The following is a 21,935-nucleotide window of genomic DNA, read 5'->3' as shown; positions in this document are numbered from 1 at the left end:
GTTCTTATGTTTTCCTTGCTGTGTCCTGGGTGCCTTGTTCCTTCTGTGTGTTCACCCCTCGTCTGTTTTAAGAACGGCAAACCCCCTTCCTGCTCTGTCCCGTGACAATAGCATGGCCCGTGGTGTCCTTTATTGAGCGGAAATCCTTGTTTGGATGTGAGCAGACGGACCAGCTTCTTTCTGATGGTTTGTGTGCAGTGTTGAGAAATCCTCCTTAACCCCAGGTCGCAAAGAGAGCCCTCAACTTCTCCCTCTGACATGGAAGTCCCACTTTCCACCCCACCTGGAGTTGATGACCTGTGTCCTGTTCAGGGAGGAATCGGGCCTGGCTTCTCCCCCCACCAAAGCCCAGCTTTCCCACCACCACCCACTGATCAGTCCACCCTCCGCGGATCTGCGTGGAGCCCGGACCGTGTGTCATCCCCGCTTGCGTGGGTCTCTGAGCCCTTGGACCTCCCCATCACTGGTCCATCTGCCTCTTCTTGGGCCCAAACTGGACTCTTCTGTCACTATGGCAGTGTCATCAGTCCCACTGTCCCGCAGGGCACACCTAATAGTAGCCTCACCTAAATTCTTGGAAATGAATTGTCCTGGTCCCTGGGCACCCAATGAACTGAACGAAATCCACAGAGGAAAGAGGATCTTATTGGTCATCTCGTTTCCCTCCCTCCCCACCCCCAGTGGAGGGGCCCATCTCAGAGACTGTCTGAAGCTGGCCAGGTGTCCACCTGGCTGCAGGCCTGTGGCTCATACCTGTGCGTCCAGCATAAGGCAGTTGCCCCTTCACCAAATAACCCCGGTCTTCACGGCCCCCAGCACGGGGGCCTCCCCAGGGGACTTTTCCAGGGCACGAGGAGCCTGGCTTCTGGCCAGAACTGCTTTGAGAGATCTCGCAGGCCAACCACAGGCCTCACAAGGACGCTGCCCACTCCCCCCAGACTTGGGGCACAGCCTCACCGGCCACGGCCATGGCCACGGCCACACTCACACGCACATCTGCACCCCCGGCCTCCTTTCAGGCCTCCTGTGAAGACACTTTGCCCACTCTGGCCCACGCCCCAGTGCTTGCCCACTCGTGGCCCTTCCTCCCGCTCCCTCCCTGGCCCCAGGGCTCATCAGACTGCAGGTGGCTTTGTCCTGGGCTCCCTGGCACGCCCGTTGGTGCCCTTCCGGGGGGTGGGGGGTCTTGCTGACACTGTCGCAGTACAGGGTTAAAGTCTTCACTCTCCTCCCGCTTTGCCTGTTGCTGTGATTGGCTCCTCCGACACCTGGCGGCTCAGCTCTTTCTCCAGCTCAGCTGAGGCCCTGACACGGACAGTCGCCACCCTCCCATTTTACAGATGAGGAAACTGAGGCTCGGAGAGGTGCAGCGAGTCAGTCGTGGGCCAGATCTTACAATGCTGAGGTCCAGGTCAGGGCCCTGCTGGTAGCCAGCTTTGAGTTCATCTCTCTGTGGCCGCCACAGTCTCTCTGCTAAATTATAGGCACCACAGGGCAACGACTCTTTATTTTGGAAACCGGCATTTCAAGAAGCCTTTGTGGAACAGACGAAGACCATGCAAATGAGTGCAAGCCCGGCTGTTTATCCCGCCAGCTCTGGCAGGGGCCCACCAGCGTCACCTGCGCTTGTCAGAGTGGAGAGAGGGAGGCCCGGGTGCAGCCTGATGGAGGCTGTCGGCGAGGGAAGCTGGGGCTGGACCAGCAGCGGCGCCCCATGTGCCTGGTTAGGGAGCAGATCCGGTTTTCTCCGTGGGGTCCTGAACTGGACGTGGGGACAAAAGTTAGGGAAGCTGCTGGTCACCGGCCACATTCTGGCCATTCCGGGCAGCAGCGACCGAGGTTGTAGGTCAGGCTTCTGTGGCCAGGCGTCTACGGCTCGGCCGTTGTCTGTCTGTCTGTCCAGCCCGTCAGCATGAGTCCAGTCCAGTGTACATGTCCCATCGGTTAACTTGCTGGAGTCTATCACTCAGGCATCTGGACGTCCCGAGGTGGCACTGACCTCTGTGAACTCGGTCACTCACTCATTCCTGCATCCAGCGGGGCTTTCCCGGGAAGGCACGAACGCACTGTCTCTGTTAACCTGGAGAACCCTCGGCAGGTGTGTGGGTGTGTGGACCAGGCTCAGGTGGAGAGAGCCCGGGGCTTGGCCGGGCTGAGGCATGTCCTGGAAGCCGAGCGGCCTGCCTGGTGGAGGGCCGACGTTTCCTGAAGGAGGGGCCGGACGCTGGTGGGGCCACAGCTAAAAGCACAACGGCGGACCACTGCCAGACAGGGCCCACGTACCCTGTGTCTCTCAGTTTGTGGGTGAATTTAGGATGCACAGTGTTTACTTAGAGCCCCGTGCTCCCCAGGGACCCCAGCCAGGCACAACCACACAGGATGTGGAATCTGACCCCCGGCCTGGGCAGCCCGAGGCTGGGGTCAGGGTCCATCCCCCAGAACACGGACACCCCTCCACCCCTGAGATGCCAGACTCCTCCCTGGCGTCTCTCTGGGACCCCGTCCCCGACACACACAGCAGCCTCGGGGTGGCCGCCGCCCTTGATGTTGGAGTACATCAGAGCGCCGAGCTGCGAGCGTCTCAGTTTACACACAGGTGCTTTCCCAGGAACGATGCTCTTTCCTCCCAAGCTGCTTCTCGCTTTCAGTGACGTAAATGACAACAGTGCCCTGCCCTCCCGTCACAGAGCAGCTGCTGACCCTCCCTCCCCACGTCCCCCAGAGGGCCTCGCACGCCCGTCCTCCCAGACACTGCTCCAGCCGCCACATCCCTCGGTCTCGCTGTCCCCCCCAGGCTGGCATGAGCCTTGGGCCGGAGTCCAGGTCTGCACGTGGCTGGGCCCCCCACCGCCGTCCAGCCTGCCCTTGGTCCCCGCACTCTCGGGCGTGTCCACACCCCGTGGGTGCCTCCGGGCACATGAGGATGCCCCTTTGCAGGCGGACGTCAGCGTCCCTGACTGTGTCCCGGCTTGATGGCCCCAAACTCTGTACCATGTTGAGCGCTAGGGCGGGGCAGCGAGTGTGGTCTGGTTCAGGAGCCCAGTTCCTTGCGTGCACAGCGCATCCTCTTTCCCGTGTTGGTAAGAATCCCCGGTGTCCTGGATACGAGCCCCCTGTCCTCTCGCCCTTCCCCCGCAGTGTGTTGCTCTGGCCCCTCTCATCACTGACCTCTCCTTCCAGGTTTCACGCTCTCACTTTGAACTGCTTTCTCCTCTCTTCTGTGAGCTCGGTGTCTTTCCTCTGAACGGGTTCGGAGAGACCTCTTGTTTCCTAAATTCCCTTGACTTAATGGAGAAGATGAGCTCCTGTCTTCCACCTCACCTGCCCCCGTCTGTGACGCCCCTGCTCCCCCCGCACTCTCCCGTCTGTGACGGCCCCCGTCTGTGACCCCCCTGCTCCCCCCGCACTCTCCCCTCGGTGCTGCACTGGTCGCCCTCTGGCCGCTGTGAGTCCCTGGACGGGGGAAGGGGCAGCCCCGGCGAGGGTGGGGGCCAGGCCCGAGCGCGGGGGGAGCGCAGAGGGGGCGTCCTCTGCTCTCATGGCCGCAGCCCTGCTGACTTGCTGACCGATCCCCGTGGTGCACTGACCGCTGGCTCCAGGGCCAGCACCCCTGTGTCAGGCTCAGACCCTTTAGCAGGACCGCCAGACCCCGAGGGGGACGGCTCTGGGGAACGGCTGTTTCATTCGCACGTGCCTGCCATCTGTCCCAGGCCACGGCCTGACACATGCTGGCCGAGTCTGGAAGGGTCCAAGGGGCAGCCATGGGCTCTGCTCCGAGCCAGCACTTCCCTCCACTGCGGGGCCGGGTGGGCCGTCTGGAACCCCGCCTCTAGTCACAGGTGCTCCCTGTGCTCCCCGCTCTCCTTTCCTATCATCTGGGCTCAGGTGAGTTTCCGCCTCTGGTCACAGGTGCTCCCTGCACTGCCCGCTCTCCTTTCCTATCATCTGGGCTCAGGTGAGTTTCCGCCTCTAGTCACAGGTGCTCCCTGCACTGCCCGCTCTCCCTTCCTATCATCTGGGCTCAGGTGCGTTTTGTTTCTGATGACCTTGAACCGCGGAGCAGAAGCCGGTCTGCTCCTCTACAACGTGTGCGGAAGGCAGTGCCCAGGCCAGGGCGGCGTCCGGGTCCTGTCGGGGGCCCTGCCCTCCGACGGCACCACCGGGACCGTGTCGCAGACGGCTCAGCTGGGGGCTCGGGGATGCCGTGCCTGCCTTGTCTCAGACCCTGGAGGCTTTCCGTGCGCGAGCCCGTCTCCCACGGACCACGGGCTCCCCGGGGCCGGGTGGGGGCTTCCTTGTGCCCCAGCACAGCCGGCACAGCGCCTGGTGGTTGACTTGGAAATGGCAGCAAAACCCCGGGGGACGGGGTGGAAGGTGGGGAGGAGGGGTCACGGTGGACCTGGGTGGGTCGCGAACCCCTGGTGCCCCCGCTTGCTCACGGGATGGACGGGCGTCGACTGAAAAAAATGCACAACCTAAAAGTTGAGAGTTATGGTTTATTCAGCGGACAAAACTGAGGACTTAACCAGGACACAGCATCTCAGATGGCTCTGAGGGATGGCTCCGAGGTCAGGGCGGAGCCAGGGTACAGAGGAGTTTTGTAAAAAAACCAGGTAGTCAGACCATCAAAAGAATGCTGTTAATTAAAGAAAACAAGACATCTCAAGTTAAGGAATTCAGCGTGTTTCTGTGCATGGGAAGATGCAAGAGTCCAGGCTCACTGAAATCATTCCTTTTTTTTTTTGCGGTACGCGGGCCTCTCACTGCTGTGGCCTCTCCCGTTGCGGAGCACAGGCTGCGGACGTGCAGGCTCAGCGGCCATGGCTCACGGGCCCAGCCGCTCTGCGGCATGTGGGATCTTCCCGGACAGGGGCACGATCCCATGTCCCCTGCATCGGCAGGCGGACTCCCAACCACGGCGCCACCGGGGAAGCCCTGAAATCATTCCTTTGATGTGCACCTCAGCTACCTGGGGCCAGCATCCCGTGTTTTCCCGTCCTGAGTCTCCTCAGGGTGCATGCCGGGGGCGGCTGTAATGTGATGGCTTGACGGCTGAAACATCCTTTGTTTTCCGATGTGTCAGGAGACATCCTCAGTCCACACGGGATAATCGTGACGTCCTGCTCACAGGGCTCTTTCGAGGACCCTGCAGGACACTGAGACCAGAGCCTGGACACCCACGCCTGGGCGCGCCCGTAAACGCCCTGGCATAACCCACGTGTGATTTCCTTGACACAGACCTGCGGCCCCTGGACATCCTGGCAGAGGCGGTCCCTCCTGATGGCGCTGCGGTCGGGGTCACGGTGACACAGGTCCAAGGTGCGCGAGGACTTCAGCTCTCAGCCGCTGCCCCCCACGACCTGAGCTTTCCTGCGTCAAGGATTTTCTTCAGATGCGACCTCTTCCCGGAAGAATTTTCCATCGTCGTAACCTTGAAAGTTCCCAGTCTTCCCGCTAAGGTCAGTGACACTTCCCACTCTTCCTGTAGAATGACCCCCCCTTCCCGTACCTTTGCACGTTCTCAACGCCAGAGCGTGCGAAGGGCATGACTGATCCGGTCAAGAGGTCAAGAGTGGCCGGCCTTGATAGGTAGTGAGGTCCCCATCACTGTGAGTATGCAGGCAGAGCCTGTGTGACCATTTGTTAGGAGTCTGTACAGCAATTATAATTTTCTGGTGTGCTAAGCTGTCAAAGGCTAGGGATAAGGCTCGGAGTTTTTAGTTTGACATCCTTTAGCAGGAAATGTAAACAAAATAACAAGAAAATACCCTTTTGGGGTCTGTTTACCTGTGACTTGCAGTCCCATCCTCCGCAGATCCAGCTAACATTCCCACCGTCCCTGGCTAGGGTGGAAGCGCCCCTGGAGGTTTCCCCAGGGTCCAGGACAAGGCACTTCCTGGGCGTGTGACCAATCCTTCCCATTCCGAGTCAGCATCCCAGATTCTCTCGCAGCCAAGGTTCTCCCAGCTGGTTTTCTGTCGACTGTGATTCCATCCTGATACCCCCGGGGGCTCGTCGTTCTGTACAATCTGCTCTCAAACCCACAGCTGCTGGGCTTTCAGCTGCAGCCATTGCATTTTCAGTTCTGTGATTACCATTTTCCTCTTGTTTTTCATGTGAATTCCAGTTCTCAGGTGAAAGTCTGGCTTGTCAGCTGCTGTCTTGAACAAGCCTCCAACCTGCGGGTCCCCTGGGGGGCTGGCTCGCCGTCAGCTCCATCTCTTTATTTACTGTCATGCTCAGTAACTTTCTAACAGGCTCTTTGAGATACGATTCACGTTTGAGGTGCGCAATTCAGCGGTGTACGGTGCAGTCAGCGGCTCAGTGCAGCCCTCACCACAGCACGTTGTAACTCATGCTCATCACCTCGGAGAGCAGCCCCAAGCCCTCTGGCTCTCCCCCGCCCACGACCCCACTCCCTACCCCCAGCACTAAGCAGCAACTCATTGACTTTCTGTATCTGCGGGTTTGCCTACTGTGGACATTTCATATAACTGGAATCATATACTGTAATATATGATCTTTGTCACTAGCTTACGTAGTACGTGTTCAAGGTTCACCCGTGATGTAGCGTGTATCAGCGCTTCGTTCCTTTTTATGGCCACGTCCTATTTGACTGTGTGTATATAGCGCATTTTGATCAGCCCATTCATCGTTGATGGACATCTGGCTTGTTTCTACCTTTTGGTTATTATGAATAATGCTGCTATAAACATTCATGTACCCATTTTTGTAGGGGCATGTGTTTTCATTTCTCTTGGGTATATACTTAGGAGTGGAATTGCTGAGTCTTAGGGTAACTTTATGATTAACGTTTTAGAAACTGCCAGACTGTTTCCCCAAGGTAGCTGCACCATCTGATATTCCCACCAGCACTGGATGAGGGTTGCAACTTCTCCACAGCCTCACCGACACTTGTTATTATCTGACTTCTCGATTCTAGCGACCCATGTGGGCCTGAAGCAGTATTTCATTGTGGCTTTGATTTGCATTTCCCTGATGAATAATGATGGTGTGTATTTTTTCATGTGTGTATTGGCCACTTATGTCTCTTCTTTGGAGAAATGTCTAATCAAGTCCTCTGCCTAGTTTTTAATTGGATTATTTGCCTTTTTAATTGTTGTGTTATGAGTTCCTTATGTATTCTAGATATAAGTGCCCTATCGTATATAGGATTTTCAAATATTTTCTCCCATTATATGGGTTGTCTTTTCACTTTCTTGATGGTGTCCTTTGAAGCACAAAACTTTTAAATTTTGATGAAGTCATATTTACCTATGTTTTCTTTTCTTGCTTATACTTTTAGTGCCATATCTTAGAATCCAGTGCCAAATCTGAGGTCATAAAGATTTATCCCAAAGTTTTCTTCCAAGAGCTTTATAGAATTAGCTCTTATATTTAGGTCTTTGATCCATTCATTAAAGTGGAAGGTTAGGTTTGAGTTGAGATCTTTCTTCTTTCTTAATATAGGTCCTTACAGCTATAAATTTCCCTCTAAGAAGTGCTTTAGCTGCATCCCATAAGTTTTGGTATTTTGATCTTTGTTTTCACTCATCTTAAAGTATTTTATTATTTCCTTTTTGGTTTCTTCTTTGACCCTTTGGTTATTTAGGTGTGTATTGTTTAGTTTCCACATATTCATGAACGTCCCACTTTCTTCAATTATTAATTTCTAATTTCACTCCATTGTGGTCAGAAAACATACTTTGTGTTATTTCTGTCTTTTTAACTTATTGAGGTTTGTTGTCTGTCCTAGCATATGTTCTCCCCTAGAGAATGTTCCATGTGTGTTTCTGTAGAATGTATATTCTGCTGCTGTTGGGTAGGGCGTTCTACAGATGTCTGTTAGGTCTTGTTGGCTTATTGTGCTGTTCAAGTCTGATGTTTCCATTTTGATCTTCTCTCTAGTTGTTCTATACATTATTGAAATTGGTATTTTACAGTTTTCAACTAATATTGTTGAACTATTTTTCCCTTCGTTTCTGTCAGTTTTAACTTTATGTATTTTGAAGCTCTGTTATTATTTGCATGTATGTTTATAATTGTTATATATTCCTGATGGATTGACTTTTTATTATTATAAAATGCCTGTCTCTAGTTACAATTTTTGTTTAAAGTCTATTTTATCTGATATTAGTAAAATATTAATATCTCCTTGTGGTTGCTGTTTGCATGATGTATCTTTTTCTATCCTTTTACTGTCAATCTATTTCTATCTTTGAATCTAAAGTATGTCTCATGCAGAGAGCATATAGTTGGATCATGTTTGTTTATGCAGTCTAACAATCTCTGCCTTTTGATTGCATTATTTGCTTTTATGTTATTACTGATATATAGTTGATCCTCATTATTCACAGATTTTGTATTTGCAAATTCACCTACTTTCTAAAATTGATTTGTAACCCCCAAATCAATACTTTTGGCACTTCCAAAGTCATTCATGGACATGCATAGAGCTGCAAAACATTTGATGTCATGGGAACAACATGCGTGTTCCAGCTGAGGATGACAAGGCAATGCTCTGCTTTCTTGCTTCAGCTCATACTGTAAACAAGTGCCCTTTTGCTGTCATTTAGAGCTACGTTCTTCACATTTTTGTGCTTTTCACTGGTGACCTTGCTGCTTGAAATGGCTCCCAAACATAGTGCTGAAGTGCTGTCTAGTGTTCCTAAGTGCAAGAAGGCTGTGATGTGCATTAGGAAGAAAATACGTGCATCAGATAAGTGCCATTCAGGCATGAATTATGTTGCTGTTGGAAGTGAGTTCAGTGCTAATGAATCAACAATAAATATTAAACATACATTGTGAAATAATACCATATCTATCTAAATCTATCTATCTCTCTATCTATCTAACCCTGGCTAATATTTGGTATTTGACCCTGGTTTCTGACACAGATCTCCTAATCCCTTGGAATTTCCTGGGATAGGAGTTGTCTTTTATTCTAATGAGGCAACTCTTGGTGGGCTCCTGGATGGGAGAGGGTCACCAGAAAGACCAAGCCTTGATTAGTAGCTTGGTACTTTCAGCCCCACCTCCTATTCTCCAGAAAGGGGAGGGGGGCTAGAAATTGAGTTAATCAATGCCTACAAGATGAAGCCTCCATAAAAATCCCCAAAGTACAGGGCTTGGAGAACGCCTGGGTTGTTGAACACGTCCACATGCCAGGAGGGTGATACACCCCAACTCCATGGAAACAGAAGCTCCTGCACTCAGAACCCTTCCAGAACTCACCCTATGTATCTTCATGTGGCTGTTGGTCTGCATCCTTTAAAATATCCTTTGTAAAAAATCAGCAATAATAAGTAAACTGTTTTTCTGGGTTCTGCTCTAGCAACTTATTCAAGGAGTCATGGGAACCTCCAATCTGTAGCCAAGTCAGACAGAAGTTGTGGGTCACCCGGGTGCCTGCTACTTGTAATTGGCATCTGAAGCCGGGGGCAGTATTGTGCAACTGAAACCTAACCTGTGGGGTCTGTGTTGACTCTGGTTAGGGTCAGAACTGAACTGACTTGTAGGACACTCCTATGGTGGCAGAGAACTTGTTGGGGTGGGTGAAGACCCACACATCTGGTGTCAGAAGCATTCTTCATGAGAGTAAAGGAAAACTCACATAACACAAGGTTATGTATTGATTAGTTGATGAAAATGAGGCTAGAGGCTCACAGGAACCTAAATCTTTATTTCCCCTAGAAGCAATGGTTGAGTACTTGCTAATCCAGTGTTCGCAGTGACTTTCTATAACAATAATGAGCATCAACTGTGGTTGGATTGATGTCTGCTATTTCACTTTTCCGTTTCCTATTTCTCATGTCTTTCTTGTAATTGTGTTCCTTTATTCCTTTTCTACTGCTTTCTTTTGCTTTTAGTAAATACTTTCCAATGTAGCAATTTTATTTCTTTAATGATTTTTTCATCATATATTTTTAAGTTTCCCTTTGCTCTAGGGTCTATCATGTACTTATGTTAACTTATCAGAATCAACTTCCAATTTATACCAATTCAATTCCAGGTATATATAAAAACACTGCTCATTTTTGTATGTAACTCTATCCCTTCCTGTCTTTTTTGTCCTTCCTGTTACAATATTTCATCTTAAAATGTTAAAATTCCAAGAATATATTTTTATAATTATTACTTAGTATACTTTTATGATTTTTAAGAAGCTTAGAGAAGAAAGGAACGCAAAGCTTTTGTTATCCTAGCCTTTTTATCATTTCTGGTTCTCTTCACTTTTTCCTTTGGATCTGAGTTCTCATCTGCTGTAATTTCCTTTGCCCAGTACAGTTTTGCTCCCATGTACCTCCTTTGTGCTGATGTTGTCAAATATATTGCATTTCTAGACTATAGGCCCCAAAATACATTGTATACATATTGTTTTATACAATATGCTTTATACATATATTGTTTTATAAATTGTGTTAAATCAAGTAAGAGAAGAAACAAGAAAAAAATATGCATTTGTATTGTCTTTTCTAATTACATAATTAACTTTACTGGCATCTTTTTTTTCCCTGTGGGTTGGAATTTCTGTCTGGGGTTACTTGCTTTTAGCCTGAAGAACTCCATTTAGTATGTCTAATACGATGAGTCTCCTAATATCAGATTCTCTCAGTTTTTATTTATCTGAGAATATATTTTTCCTCCATTTTGAAAAATATCTTTTTTGCATATAGGATTCTTGATTGACAATTTTTACTTTGAGCATTTTGAGTACATGGTCCCACTGCCTCTGGTCTCCACCGTTTCTGATGGAAAGTCAGCCGTTAATCTTACTGGGCTTCTCTTGTGAGTGACTCAGCATTTTTCTCCTGCTGCTTTGATATTTCCTCCTTGTCTTTGACTTTTAGCATATCTAGTATGACACGTCTGTTTGTGAATCTTTTGTGTTGAAAAGATTGAAGTTCATCAAGCTTCCTGGATGTGTAGATTAGAGTTTTTCACTTTGACAGTTTTAAGCTGTTATTTCTTTGAGGTAATATCTCTCCATTGCAGTCTGACTGCCATGTGGTCCTCCAGCAGAGTCCCCAGCCCCACCCGTCAGCCTCACCCTGAAGCCCACTGACCCCCAACAAGTCCCTGATGGAGCCCTGGCTACTCTTGCAGAGGCCTACAGCTGAGCACATCACCAAGGGCCCTGCCCTTGCCCCTCAGAGACTTGGAAGAGTACAGTGGCTGAAGAGTGAGGACACGAGGGACCACGGCCAGATGTCACCAGGTCCCAGGTGCAGACCGAGCACTGGGGCACGGGCTGCTACACACGGTGCAGGTGTCTGTGGACGAGGCTCCATGGACAACAAGGCTCTGCTACTGAACGTATATTATGACAGAGACTCCAGGAACTGACAACAGAGGGTCAGGTCACAGCCACCACATCCTTCTGCCTGTGAGGGGGAGTGCTTGGGGGAGGAGATCTTGTCCTAATTTGCACCCAGGGGCTGTAGGAACCCCTGATGCTGTCTGGAGCCCCTGATATTGTAGAATAGGAGGAAGGTGTGAGCATTAAGACTCTGTCAGGAGAGGTTCTATAGACCTTCAAGCCACAATGAAGCGAAAGGCATTTGCCCCCACGGTCATTCTCTTTGCGCTAGCCTGCGTCTGCATCCCTGCCCCTCTCTGTGAGCCAGTCTCTGCCCCAGGAGGACACCTGTCCTCACAGCTGCCCCAGGGCTCACTCCTAGTGGACACAGGCCCCCTCACCTCCCTCCACAATCAGCAGCATCTGCTCACCAAGTGCATCCCACCCTGCGGCCAGGCCAGTGGGGCATGGCCAGACCTGTCCACACCTGAAAACACCTCCCTCGCCTCAAAGCCCAGATTCTGGGATTGTTCCTGCTTGTCCCTTCCTTTGGAGCAGGAGTTCTGTTTACAAGAGCAGCCCCTGCCCCCAGTGGAGCAGAGGGCTGTCACTAACGAGAGTCACCTGACCGCTACTGTCCCTGCAGAAACATCAAAAAGATTCCTACCGTCTATCCTCTGGAGACAGACACAGGTCCGGAGAGCCCCACCTCCCCTCAGGAGCCTCACCAGCCAAAGGCATTTACAGAACAGAGCAGGACACTAACAAGGAAGGAAAGGCATTTACAGACAGCTGCCAGAACAGAGCAGGACACTAACAAGGAAGGAAAGAACAGACAGCTGCCAAACAGAGCAGGACACTAACACAGAAGGAAAGGCATTTACAGACAGCTGCCAGAACAGGGCAGGACACTAACAAGGAAGGAAAGGCTTCACCAAGTTGCTGCCATGCCAACACACAACACAGAGGACGGCTATAAAGCTGGACAGCCCTGAGCACCACACACACACACACACACACACACACACACACACACACTCTCTCTCTCTCTCTCTCTCTCTCTCTCTCTCTCTCACCCTCCTCCAGCCACCGCCCCCACCATGGCCATGTCCACCCTGTCCGTCTGCTCCAGCGCCCTGAGCTACGGCAGCGGCTCTGCCTGCCTGGTCCCTGTGACTCCTGCACCGGCTCCTGCTGGCAGGTGGACGACTGCCCAGAGAGCTGCTGCGAGCCCCTCTGCCACGCCCCCAGCGGCTGCACCCCGGCCCCCTGCCTGAACCTCGTCTGCACCCCAGTGAGCTGCGTGTCCAGCCCTTTCTGCCAACCAGCCTGCACCGGCCCCTGCATGGCCTCATGCCGCCAGCAGTCTAGCTGCCAGCCCCCCGCTGCACCTGCTCCCCCTGCCAGCAGGCCTGCCGTGTGCCCATCTGCTGCAAGCCTGCGTGCTGCACACCTGTTTGCTGTAAGCCTGTCTGCTGCACACCTGTGTGCTGCGAGCCCGTGTGCTGTGAGGCCGCCCCCTGCTCAGCCCCCTCGTGCTGCCAGCCCACCCCCTACCCCTCGTCCTGCCGCAGACCCTCCTCCTCCGTGTACCTGCTCTGCCGTCCCGCGTGCTCCCGCGCTGCCTGCTGCATCCCTGCCTCAGTCTGCTGCTGACTGGGCACATTGCCAGCTACTCCTAGGGCCAACCCTGAATTCCATCTGAAACCTCTGCAGTGTTGAGCCCAGTCTGGGATCTCCTTCTGCCCCAGAACCACCCATTTCCACAGCCTGGGCTGAGTCCTCACTGCCCAGCTGGCTCCCTGGACTGGCTCCTGGCTTCCTCTAGACCCTAAGTCTCAGCAGCGTCCTCCTCTCCATCCTTGTCAGATCGTGGACTTTGTTCTGCCCAATATGAGGGGCTGGTCTGTTAACAAATAAAGTCATTGTCAGGCCCTCTCCGAGACCGAGTGCATATCTGTGCAAACCCTAGGGAAGAGCTTTGATGTGGAGTGTGGCCTTGAGCTGCGTCCAGGGCAGTAGGACCATTGGGCAGGGCCAGACAGGCCCTCCCACACTCTGCCTGGGCGTCCTGTGCTAGCAGTTCCCCTGCAGCCTCCAGCCCAGAGATTCCTGCTCACCTGGAGACCCCTGCAGCCTCCACCAGTGAAGGACGGCAGCGGGCAGGTAACCAGGCCCTGGGTCTCACACCCTGGGGACTTGGAGCTTTACTAGAAACAGGGGACACTCCGTTTAATAAAGCATCTGCCTTGAAGGCATAAAGCCCACTCCAGAACAGCTTCAGACAGGCTGGGGCCAGCTGCTCTCCAGCGCCCTGGGCACGAGGGTGAGTGCTTCTGTCTGTGAAGAGGCCAGGAGGGAGAGAGCCATGTGCGGTGACGATGGAGCCTGTGTTAGGGTTCTCCAGAGAAACAACCAATGAGACGTGTGTGTACATATGCAGAGAGGTTTATTTTGAGGAGCTGTCTCACGTGATTGTGGAGACTGGCAAGTCCAGAATCTGCAGGGCGGGCTTCCCAGGGAAGAGCTGGTGTTGCAGCTCGAGTGTAGAGATGGTCTGCTGGTGGAGTCTCTTCCTCCTCTGGGGACCTCAGTCTTTTCTCAAGGCCTTCAACTGATTGGGTGAGGCCCACCCATGTTTTGGAGGGCAATCTGCTTTCCTCAGAGTCCACTGATTTCAATATTGCTCTCACCTAAGAAATAAGTTTGTCATGACATCCAGACATGTTTACCCAAACAACTGGGCACCACGACCTGGTCAAGTTGACACATGAAACTCACCATCACAGGGACCAACAGCCAAGGGGGAGGAGGGATATTTGGAAGTGGCAGGTGCTCACTGGGCGATCCCCTCAGGAATTCAAATATTAAGGCAGGTTTCCCTCTTGGGAAATACAGCGAGGAGGGAGTCACCCTGGCCCTGCAGGGACGGTGCTGGGCAGGCAGTCACCTGGAGGACATGGGTGTTCCCCAGCGAGAAGGGCCTTGGCCAGGGACCTCAAATGTAACTGTTAACTATTATAATAGCTCCATTTAAAAGTGAAAAAAGAAACAGGTGAGATTAATTTAACATATTTTATTTAACCCAATATATCCAAAAAGTTACCATTTCAATACGTGTTACTAAAAGCTGCTTTTAAAATGCTTATAGATTCACTATTTGTTCAATATTTTTCTAAAGTGATTTTTGGAAGGAAAAGAGAGGTCTAGGCATTTTGTTCAATCTTAGTTAAAATTTAAAAGCCCAGTTAATATTCCTGTTTAATGATTTAACATATTTAAAAAAAAATTTATTTATTTATTTACTTTTGGCTGCTTTGGGTCTTCGTTGCTGCACGTGCGTTCTCTAGTTGCAGCGAGCAGGGGCTACTCTTCTTTGCGGTGCACAGGCTTCTCATTGCGGTGGCTTCTCTTGTTGCAGAGCATGGGCTCTAGGCGCGTGGGCTTCAGTAGTTGTGGCTCGTGGGCTCTAGAGCGCAGGCTCAGTAGTTGTGGTGCACGGATTAGTTGACCCACAGCATGTGGGATCTCCCTGGACCAGGGCTTGAACCCGTGTCCCCTGCATTGGTAGGTGGATTCTTGACCACTGCGCCACCAGGGAAGTCCTGATTTAACAAATTTATTGAGCACCTTCTATGTACCACTGTTTCAGGCACCGGGGATAGAGGGCTGAACACAACAGGAAAAATTCTTCTCTAACAGAGTTTACATTCTAGGTGGGGGAGGTGACAATCAATAAAAATAAATGCAAAAATTTTTTAAAGTTGGGAAAATGGGTAGAGATTGTTGAGGGGATCTTGCAGTGTTTTAGTATTAAATATTTAGTGTTTATCAGTGTTTTCAAAATACTTCCAGAGATTAATACCTTTATCTTTGTACCTTGTTGCTTTTAGTAAGTTAATGTAGCCATATTCTTATCGTATCAGTTATACTGGAAGAAGAGAATCAGTTGTGCATGTCCAGCAAGTTGAAGATCAAATTGAGAGTAATCCTGTTTCCATTTGCATACAGTCATCATCTGTTGATTCATCACTGCTGATCCAAGTAGGAGGTGGTCCAGACTCTTGATTTCCCCATTGTTCCTTCTGTAGCTCATCCACCGGCCTTTGTAGCATATTCCAAATGATCAAGGCATTTGTATTCAGGGATTGTGACCAACTGTTCCAAAAAGTAAATTTGAAAAAAAAATGACTTAAATGAGTTTTATTTTGATTAAATGGTAAATTTTGGTAAATTTTGATTAAATGAGTTTTGCGGTAAATTTTGATTGAGTTGTTTAGGACCTTGAAGAATTGTATAATAATTCATTCCTACCTGTATAGAGCAAAGTGGGAATACAAAAATAATCTACTTTGCATTTCTTATGCTTCCACATGTCGGGTTTTCAAAAAGTTTTAGATCCATTTGTCTGTGGACATTTTTGTTTACTTAGGAATATGACTTGTGGTAAGATGCTCTGTTATTCTTTCATAAAAATGGGCCCTTCTGTGTATCAATACTAAGAATTGCTCTAGGCACCAGAGATACAACAGTGAACAAAACAATTTCTTCTCTTAAAAAAACAAACCAAAAAACCCAAGAAACTGAACATGTGGTACTGGCCACTTTCCAAGGGCTCGGCAGCCAGGTGGCTCTCACACAGTCAGAGCATCTGATATTAATAAAGTGTCAGAACCTCACCAGGGTCACTGCCTAGAAAGGATCAGACTCTGCACATACAACCCATCTCGCTGGCTCTTTCGACTTGTTTCCCCTTCTTTGCACCGACGCCAGCCCAACCCCCCAGGTGCTCCTGTCTGCTTCATCACTTGGTCATTTGTCTAATTTCTTTAAGTGTTTTTATCAAGAGGGAAGTGTGAGTGGAGTACTTTCTAAGCTCTTGCTTATATGAAAATACACCGCTGTTCTCTTTACTTGAGAAAGATGTAATAATCTGAAAGAAGATCAAATCAGCCTTAATCCCGGATGTTCCCCCAGAAGCTCTGTGTCTTTCACTGTTTGGTGGGAGAGGGGTCCGGAGTCAGCCCTGGGGGGTTCATTTCCAGACTACGTGCTGTTTCTTCCTGCACGGCGAAGGGGCTGCTATTAATTCTGTTCATTTAAAAACTGCCAGCACGTGTCTAGGGTGGGTGGGCTCTGAAGCCCTGAGGCTCCTGAAATTCATGGAGCCCTTCCAGTCCACACACACACACACACCTTCGTGCGCTCAGCTCAGAGCGGCTCACGCTCAGTTTTGTCTCTACTGTTGTATCCTAGCTGTGCCTCCTCCCTCCCTAGCAAACGGACTGTCATGTTTGGTGTGGGCGAAACACACGGTCCGTTGATTACATTTTCTCTCATCATATTTGGGGTTTTCTCTTTTATCTCTGTGATTTGGAGGATCCCCGCCTGGCCTAGAACAGGTGCTCAGACAGTGCTGTCTAACCCCACAGCTGTGGCCAGGGCCGTCGTGACCATCACTGCTCCAGGCGTCGACCTCCTTACCAGTCAGCCCATGCTGACTTTCAGTTCCAGGCTCCCCAGGACCACACCTTCTTCATCCACGAGGGAAACTGACTGTTGCCTGGGCTTGACTTTGGGTGTTACCTGGGGTCCGCACGTCTCCACTGCTCACACGCGGGGTCTCCAGGGGGAGACCCTCTCCCTGTCCCTGAGTCTTTCAGGGCATCACCTCTTAGGGAGGCAACCTCGGGTCAAGAAGGGCAATTTGCCCAGCCGAGGAGTGTGGGGTGCACAGCCTGTGCCGAAAGGCACTTGAGTTTGGGTGAAATGTTGATGAAAACGGCTCCCGATTTACCCTGCAGTCCTGCGTCCCTTTCATGGCCCCAGACTCACTCAGACACCTGTGAGCGCTGCTCCTTGAGAAAGTTTCATTGCAGAGTCCACGTCCGACCGTGTCCCATTAACACTCCTCTCGGGCACGCTAGGCTGGGCTGCGAGGGCTCTGGGCATCCCTCACCTCCTGCTGGCAGAGCCTGGGTCTCACACCAGGCCCTGCTGAACGTGACCCTAGACCCACTCTATGGTCCAATCTTCTGAACCACTTGCATTTTATAAGATGTGCCAATGTCAGTTTACACTTAAGATTCTTCTTTTTTTTTTTTTTTGGCTGCGTTGGGTCTTCATTGCTGCGTGCGGGCTTTCTCTAGTTGCGGCAAGCGGGGGCTACTCTTCGTTGCTGCACGCGGGCTTCTCACTGCGGTGGCTTCTCTTGTTGCAGAGCATGGGCTCTAGGCGCGCGGGCTCAGTAGTGGCGGCACGCAGGCTACACTTAAATTTTAAAATGCTTAAAAGTTAAACTGATATTAAAAGTACCCCAAACACAGGAGAGATGGAACAGAATGCATCAATGTAGAGAGGTGTTCACCTCTAAACCACACTCAGCATAATCTTGCCTCAATAGTTTCCATGACTTCCTGGAGCCAAACAAAGGAGCGAAGGGAAAACATCCTGCAACTCAGGATATTTACACTCACAAGTTTAACGAGGGAAAACTATTGTAGAAACTACGCCAGCACTAATGAGGGGCTCCTGAAGCCAGCTCTCAACCCCAAGGAGGAAGGGCGAGTGTGGGAGCCCCCCGCCGCACCTGCTCCCCCTGCCAGCAGGCCTGCTGTGTGCCCGTCTGCTGCAAGCCTGTGTTGCACACCTGTCTGTTGCAAACCTGTCTGCTGCACACCTGTCTGCTGCAAGCCCGTCCGTTACACACCTGTGTGCTGCGAGCCCGTGTGCTGTGAGGCCGCCCCCTGCTCAGCCCTTTCGTGCTGCCAGCCCACCCCCTGCCCCTCGTCCTGCCGCAGACCCTCCTCCTCCGCAGCCCTGCTCTGCTGCCCCGCCTGCTGCGTCCCCGCCTCGGGCACGTCCTGCTGCTGACCGGGCACGTCCCCCCAGGGCCAGCCGGGCTCAGGTCCCCCCATGACTCGGTCCTCCCAGCCTCCCTCAGTCCTGACCTGGGTTGGGCGGCTGCCCCCACTCGGGACAGGGTCCCCTTCGTCCCCACTGTCCTGGCCTGACTGACCTCTGATCCTGCCCCGGGAACCCCGACCTTGCTGCACCTCCACCTGCCTCTGGGTCACCTGCCCCCTCCCAGTTCCTCTGCCTGCATCACTTGGCTTCCACTTCCATCCTGTCAGCACCTCCTCAGGCACCCGGATAAATAAACTTACTTCATCACATGACCCAATTCCTGTCTCTCACCTTCACTGGGGGGAAACACAGGGTTCTGACCAGACACTGGTCTCCTCCAGCCAGGAGTATTCCTAGAGGTGAGGGACTGAGAACCCCAAAGGTCAGTGGCCTGACCCCTCTGGGTGGGGCCCCTGCCCTCTCCAAGAAGGTCAGCGCCTGCTCAGGCTCCGGGGTCCTGGGACGTGAACATGGGGGAGTAAAGACGCCTGTCCACCCGGAGGCCCTGGCTGTGACGTCACCGTCCGTCCCAGCCACCCGCCTCACGGGCCCAGCCACACTGTGAGCATTTTGTCCTGCTGTGTCATTTCCACCCATTCCGTGCACTTCCTGAGACTTGGCTCACGGGAAGGCGCCCTTCACATGGAAGATAAGTGCAGGGGCCACACGTGTCCCCTCAGCGCCCGGAGTGGCCAGAGGCCATGTGACCCAAGCTGTGCAAATTGATTTTGCTAAATTAGGTGTTAAATTAACCATGAGGACCATGGAGTTTTTCCACTTCTTTAGTGTAACAGTTGCGTGGAATTCACTGATAGTTTTACATGGGCAAAGACTTGCTAAAGAACTATATTCTATATTTAACGTATCTGCTTAGCATTCAGGTTTAATCGCTTTCATTTCTTTACGCTTTTTATTGTGTTAGGCTAGAAATGAACAGACTCTAAATTGCACTTACGTACAGTCAAGTATATGTGGTCTATCCCTGGTCCGAGCTGCGGTTGCTGGCATTTGGAGATCGCGACAATGGCGGGTGGCGCGAGGTTCGTTAAATTGTGGTAAAATACACGTAACGTGAAATTTCCCATTTTAACCCTTTTTAAGTATACAGCTCAGTGGCATTAAGGACAGTCACACTGTTGTGCAGCCATCAGCACCGTCCATCTCCAGAACCTTTCATCTTCCCCAAACTGAAACTCTACACGCATTAAATAAGAGCTCCCCATGACTGCCCCCAGCCCCGGCCCCACCGCCCACCTTTGGCCCCTGTGCATCCGGGTCCCCCAGGGACCTCACATCAGTGGACCGCACACTACCTGTCCTTTTGTGACTGGCTACGTCACTGAGCATCAGGTCCTCAAGGTTCATCCACGCTGACGTCAGAACTTCCTTTTTAAGGCTGAACAATATCCCATTGCATGAATGGACCACATCTTAGTTATCCATTTCTCCATCGATGGACACTGGCTGCCTTGACATTTTAGCTATTGAGAGCGATGCTCGCGTGAACACGGGTGTACAAGTACCTCTTCAGGAGGCTGCTGCCAGTCCTTCTGGGCATATACCCAGAAGTGGAATTGCTAGGTCAGATGGTAATTCCACACTAATTTTTTGGGGAACCTCCATACTGTTTCCTATAACAGCTGCACCATTTTATTGCTGCCTTCCCCCGCAGCAGTGCACAAGGGCTCCAATTTCTCCACATCCTCAGCAACACTTGCAATTTTCTGTTTTACTGACAGTAGTTGTCCTCATGGGTGTGAGTGGTGCATTTGGTTTCATCACAGACCCTGGTTACTGCCTCAGGCGCTGCGGCCCAGACACCCGCCCTCACCTGCCCCCCTTCACCTGCCGCCCTCACCTGCCCCTGTTCACCTGCCGCCCTCACCTGCCCCCCTTCACCTGTCCCCCTTCACCTGCCACCCTTCACCTGCCACCCTCACCTGCCCCCTTCACCTGCCACCCTCACCTGCCCCCTTCACCTGCCACACCTCACCTGCCACCCCTCACCTGCCCCCCCGCACCTGCCGCCCTCACCTGCCCCCCTTCACCTGCCGCCCTCACCTGCCCCCTTCACCTGCCCGTTCACCTGCCCCCCTCACCTGCCGCCCTCACCTGCCCCCTTCACCTGCCCCCTCACCTGCCCCCCTCACCTGCCCCCCTTCACCTGCCCCTTCACCTGCCCCCTTCACCTGCCCCCTTCACCTGCCGCCCTCACCTGCCCCTTCACCTGCCACCCTCACCTGCCCCCCTTCACCTGCCCCCTCACCTGCCCCCCTTCACCTGCCACCCCTCACCTGCCACCCTCACCTGCCACCCTGCACCTGCCCCCCTTCACCTGCCCCCCTTCACCTGCCCCGTTCACCTGCCCCCCTCACCTGCCCCCCTCACCTGCCCTCCCTCACCTGCTCCCCTTCACCTGCCCCCCCTCACCTGCCACCCTTCACCTGCCACCTTCACCTGCCCCCTCACCTGCCCCCCTTCACCTGCCACCCCTCACCTGCCCCCCTCACCTGCCCCCCTCACCTGCCCCCTCACCTGCCACCCTCACCTGCCACCCTTCACCTGCCCCCTTCACCTGCCGCCCTCACCTGCCCCCCTTCACCTGCCCTCCCTCACCTGCCCCCTCCCTGACCCGCCCCCGCTGGCCCCTCTCTTGCAGAAGAACGAGTACCTGTTCACGGTGGTGGCGGAGGAGCGGGACTCGCTGCTGCTCGGCCTGCGCTACTCGCCCACCCAGCTGCACTTCCTCTTCCTCAGGGAGGACGGGGCGCGCGCCTGGCAGGTCCGCGTGTCCTTCCGCGGCCCGGCTCTGACGGACGGCCAGTGGCACACGCTGGTCTTGGCCGTGTCCGAAGGCTCCTTCTCCCTCACCAGGGACTGCGGCCTCCCCATGGACATGTAGGTACCGCGGCGCCGGAGGGGTGGCAGGGGGCCGGTGCTGCCAGCAGAGCTCGCAGGGCGCAGGCTGGCCCGCGGAGCTTCGCCGAAGGCCGGGGGGTCAGGCTGGAGGAGGAGCGCCAGGCTCATTGGCTGGTGGACGTGGAACGGCCCCGCCCCCCAGAGAGGCGGCGATGGGCGGGAGCGCCCGGGCGGGGCGGGGCCGCAGCCTGCCCGCTGGGGCTGGGGGATGGGACTCGACCCATCTACGCGGCTGCGGAGTCGGTAGCATCGAGGCAAGGCCCAGAGGAAGGTCAGGGTGAGCTCAGGCACCAGGAACCCAAAAGGAGCTGCCGCCCGATGAGGCCCAGGTCTTGCTTTCTGACTTTCAACCCATCACTTAACCTCCCTGACTCAGTTTCCTTTTCTGGGACGAGGGAGTAAATATTCACCAGAACATCACCTTATAGCTTTGACGCAACCCCGGGCACTCGAGAGCCCGAGCCCATCTCTTGTCCTGGCCGTGGCCTGGTCCCCATGGCCTGGCTCCCGGGTAAGCTGGGCGGGGACGACCCCCACCGGACCTCAGCGTCCCTCGTCGCTGGCCGGGGCTCGCCACCCTTTCTTTCTTAATCACAAATGGTCCATTTACACTAGATCTATCCTTATGACAAATATTCCTTTCAAAGGTAGACTCTCACTCTGCTTTGTCATTATGAAACTTGTTGGAATAAAAGATTCTCCTTAACACGTACACACTGTTTAAACATGCCTTTCTCACAACTCCGCCCCACCATGCCCCGAATACACTGGGGCCTTTACAGGGAGACGGCGGCTCAGGTGGGAGAGCCGG

General features: G+C 52.7%; 2 protein-coding genes across 3 annotated transcripts in view; both read left to right on the top strand.

Moving 5' to 3' along the window:
• Nucleotides 1–21,935, top strand: part of TSPEAR (thrombospondin type laminin G domain and EAR repeats) — a 60,513-nt gene that overhangs the window by 14,709 nt on the left and 23,869 nt on the right. For both annotated transcript variants that reach the window (XM_004264613.3, XM_049709966.1), the window contains exons 2-3: nucleotides 5,239–5,459; nucleotides 20,865–21,103. In XM_004264613.3, coding sequence (XP_004264661.1) covers nucleotides 5,239–5,459; nucleotides 20,865–21,103 — 460 coding nt within the window. The remainder of the gene's footprint in view (nucleotides 1–5,238; nucleotides 5,460–20,864; nucleotides 21,104–21,935) is intronic.
• On the top strand, nucleotides 11,093–14,936 carry LOC105748896 (keratin-associated protein 10-3-like). The gene is given in 3 exon segments (XM_049709967.1): nucleotides 11,093–12,445; nucleotides 12,448–12,681; nucleotides 12,684–14,936. Coding segments are annotated over 3 exon segments (552 nt in total). The 5' UTR covers nucleotides 11,093–12,399; the 3' UTR covers nucleotides 12,956–14,936.

The sequence above is a fragment of the Orcinus orca genome, chromosome 5, assembly GCF_937001465.1.
Source record: "Orcinus orca chromosome 5, mOrcOrc1.1, whole genome shotgun sequence".
In the NCBI taxonomy this organism is placed as follows: domain Eukaryota; kingdom Metazoa; phylum Chordata; class Mammalia; order Artiodactyla; family Delphinidae; genus Orcinus; species Orcinus orca.
This window is presented reverse-complemented; position numbering and strand designations above follow the sequence as displayed.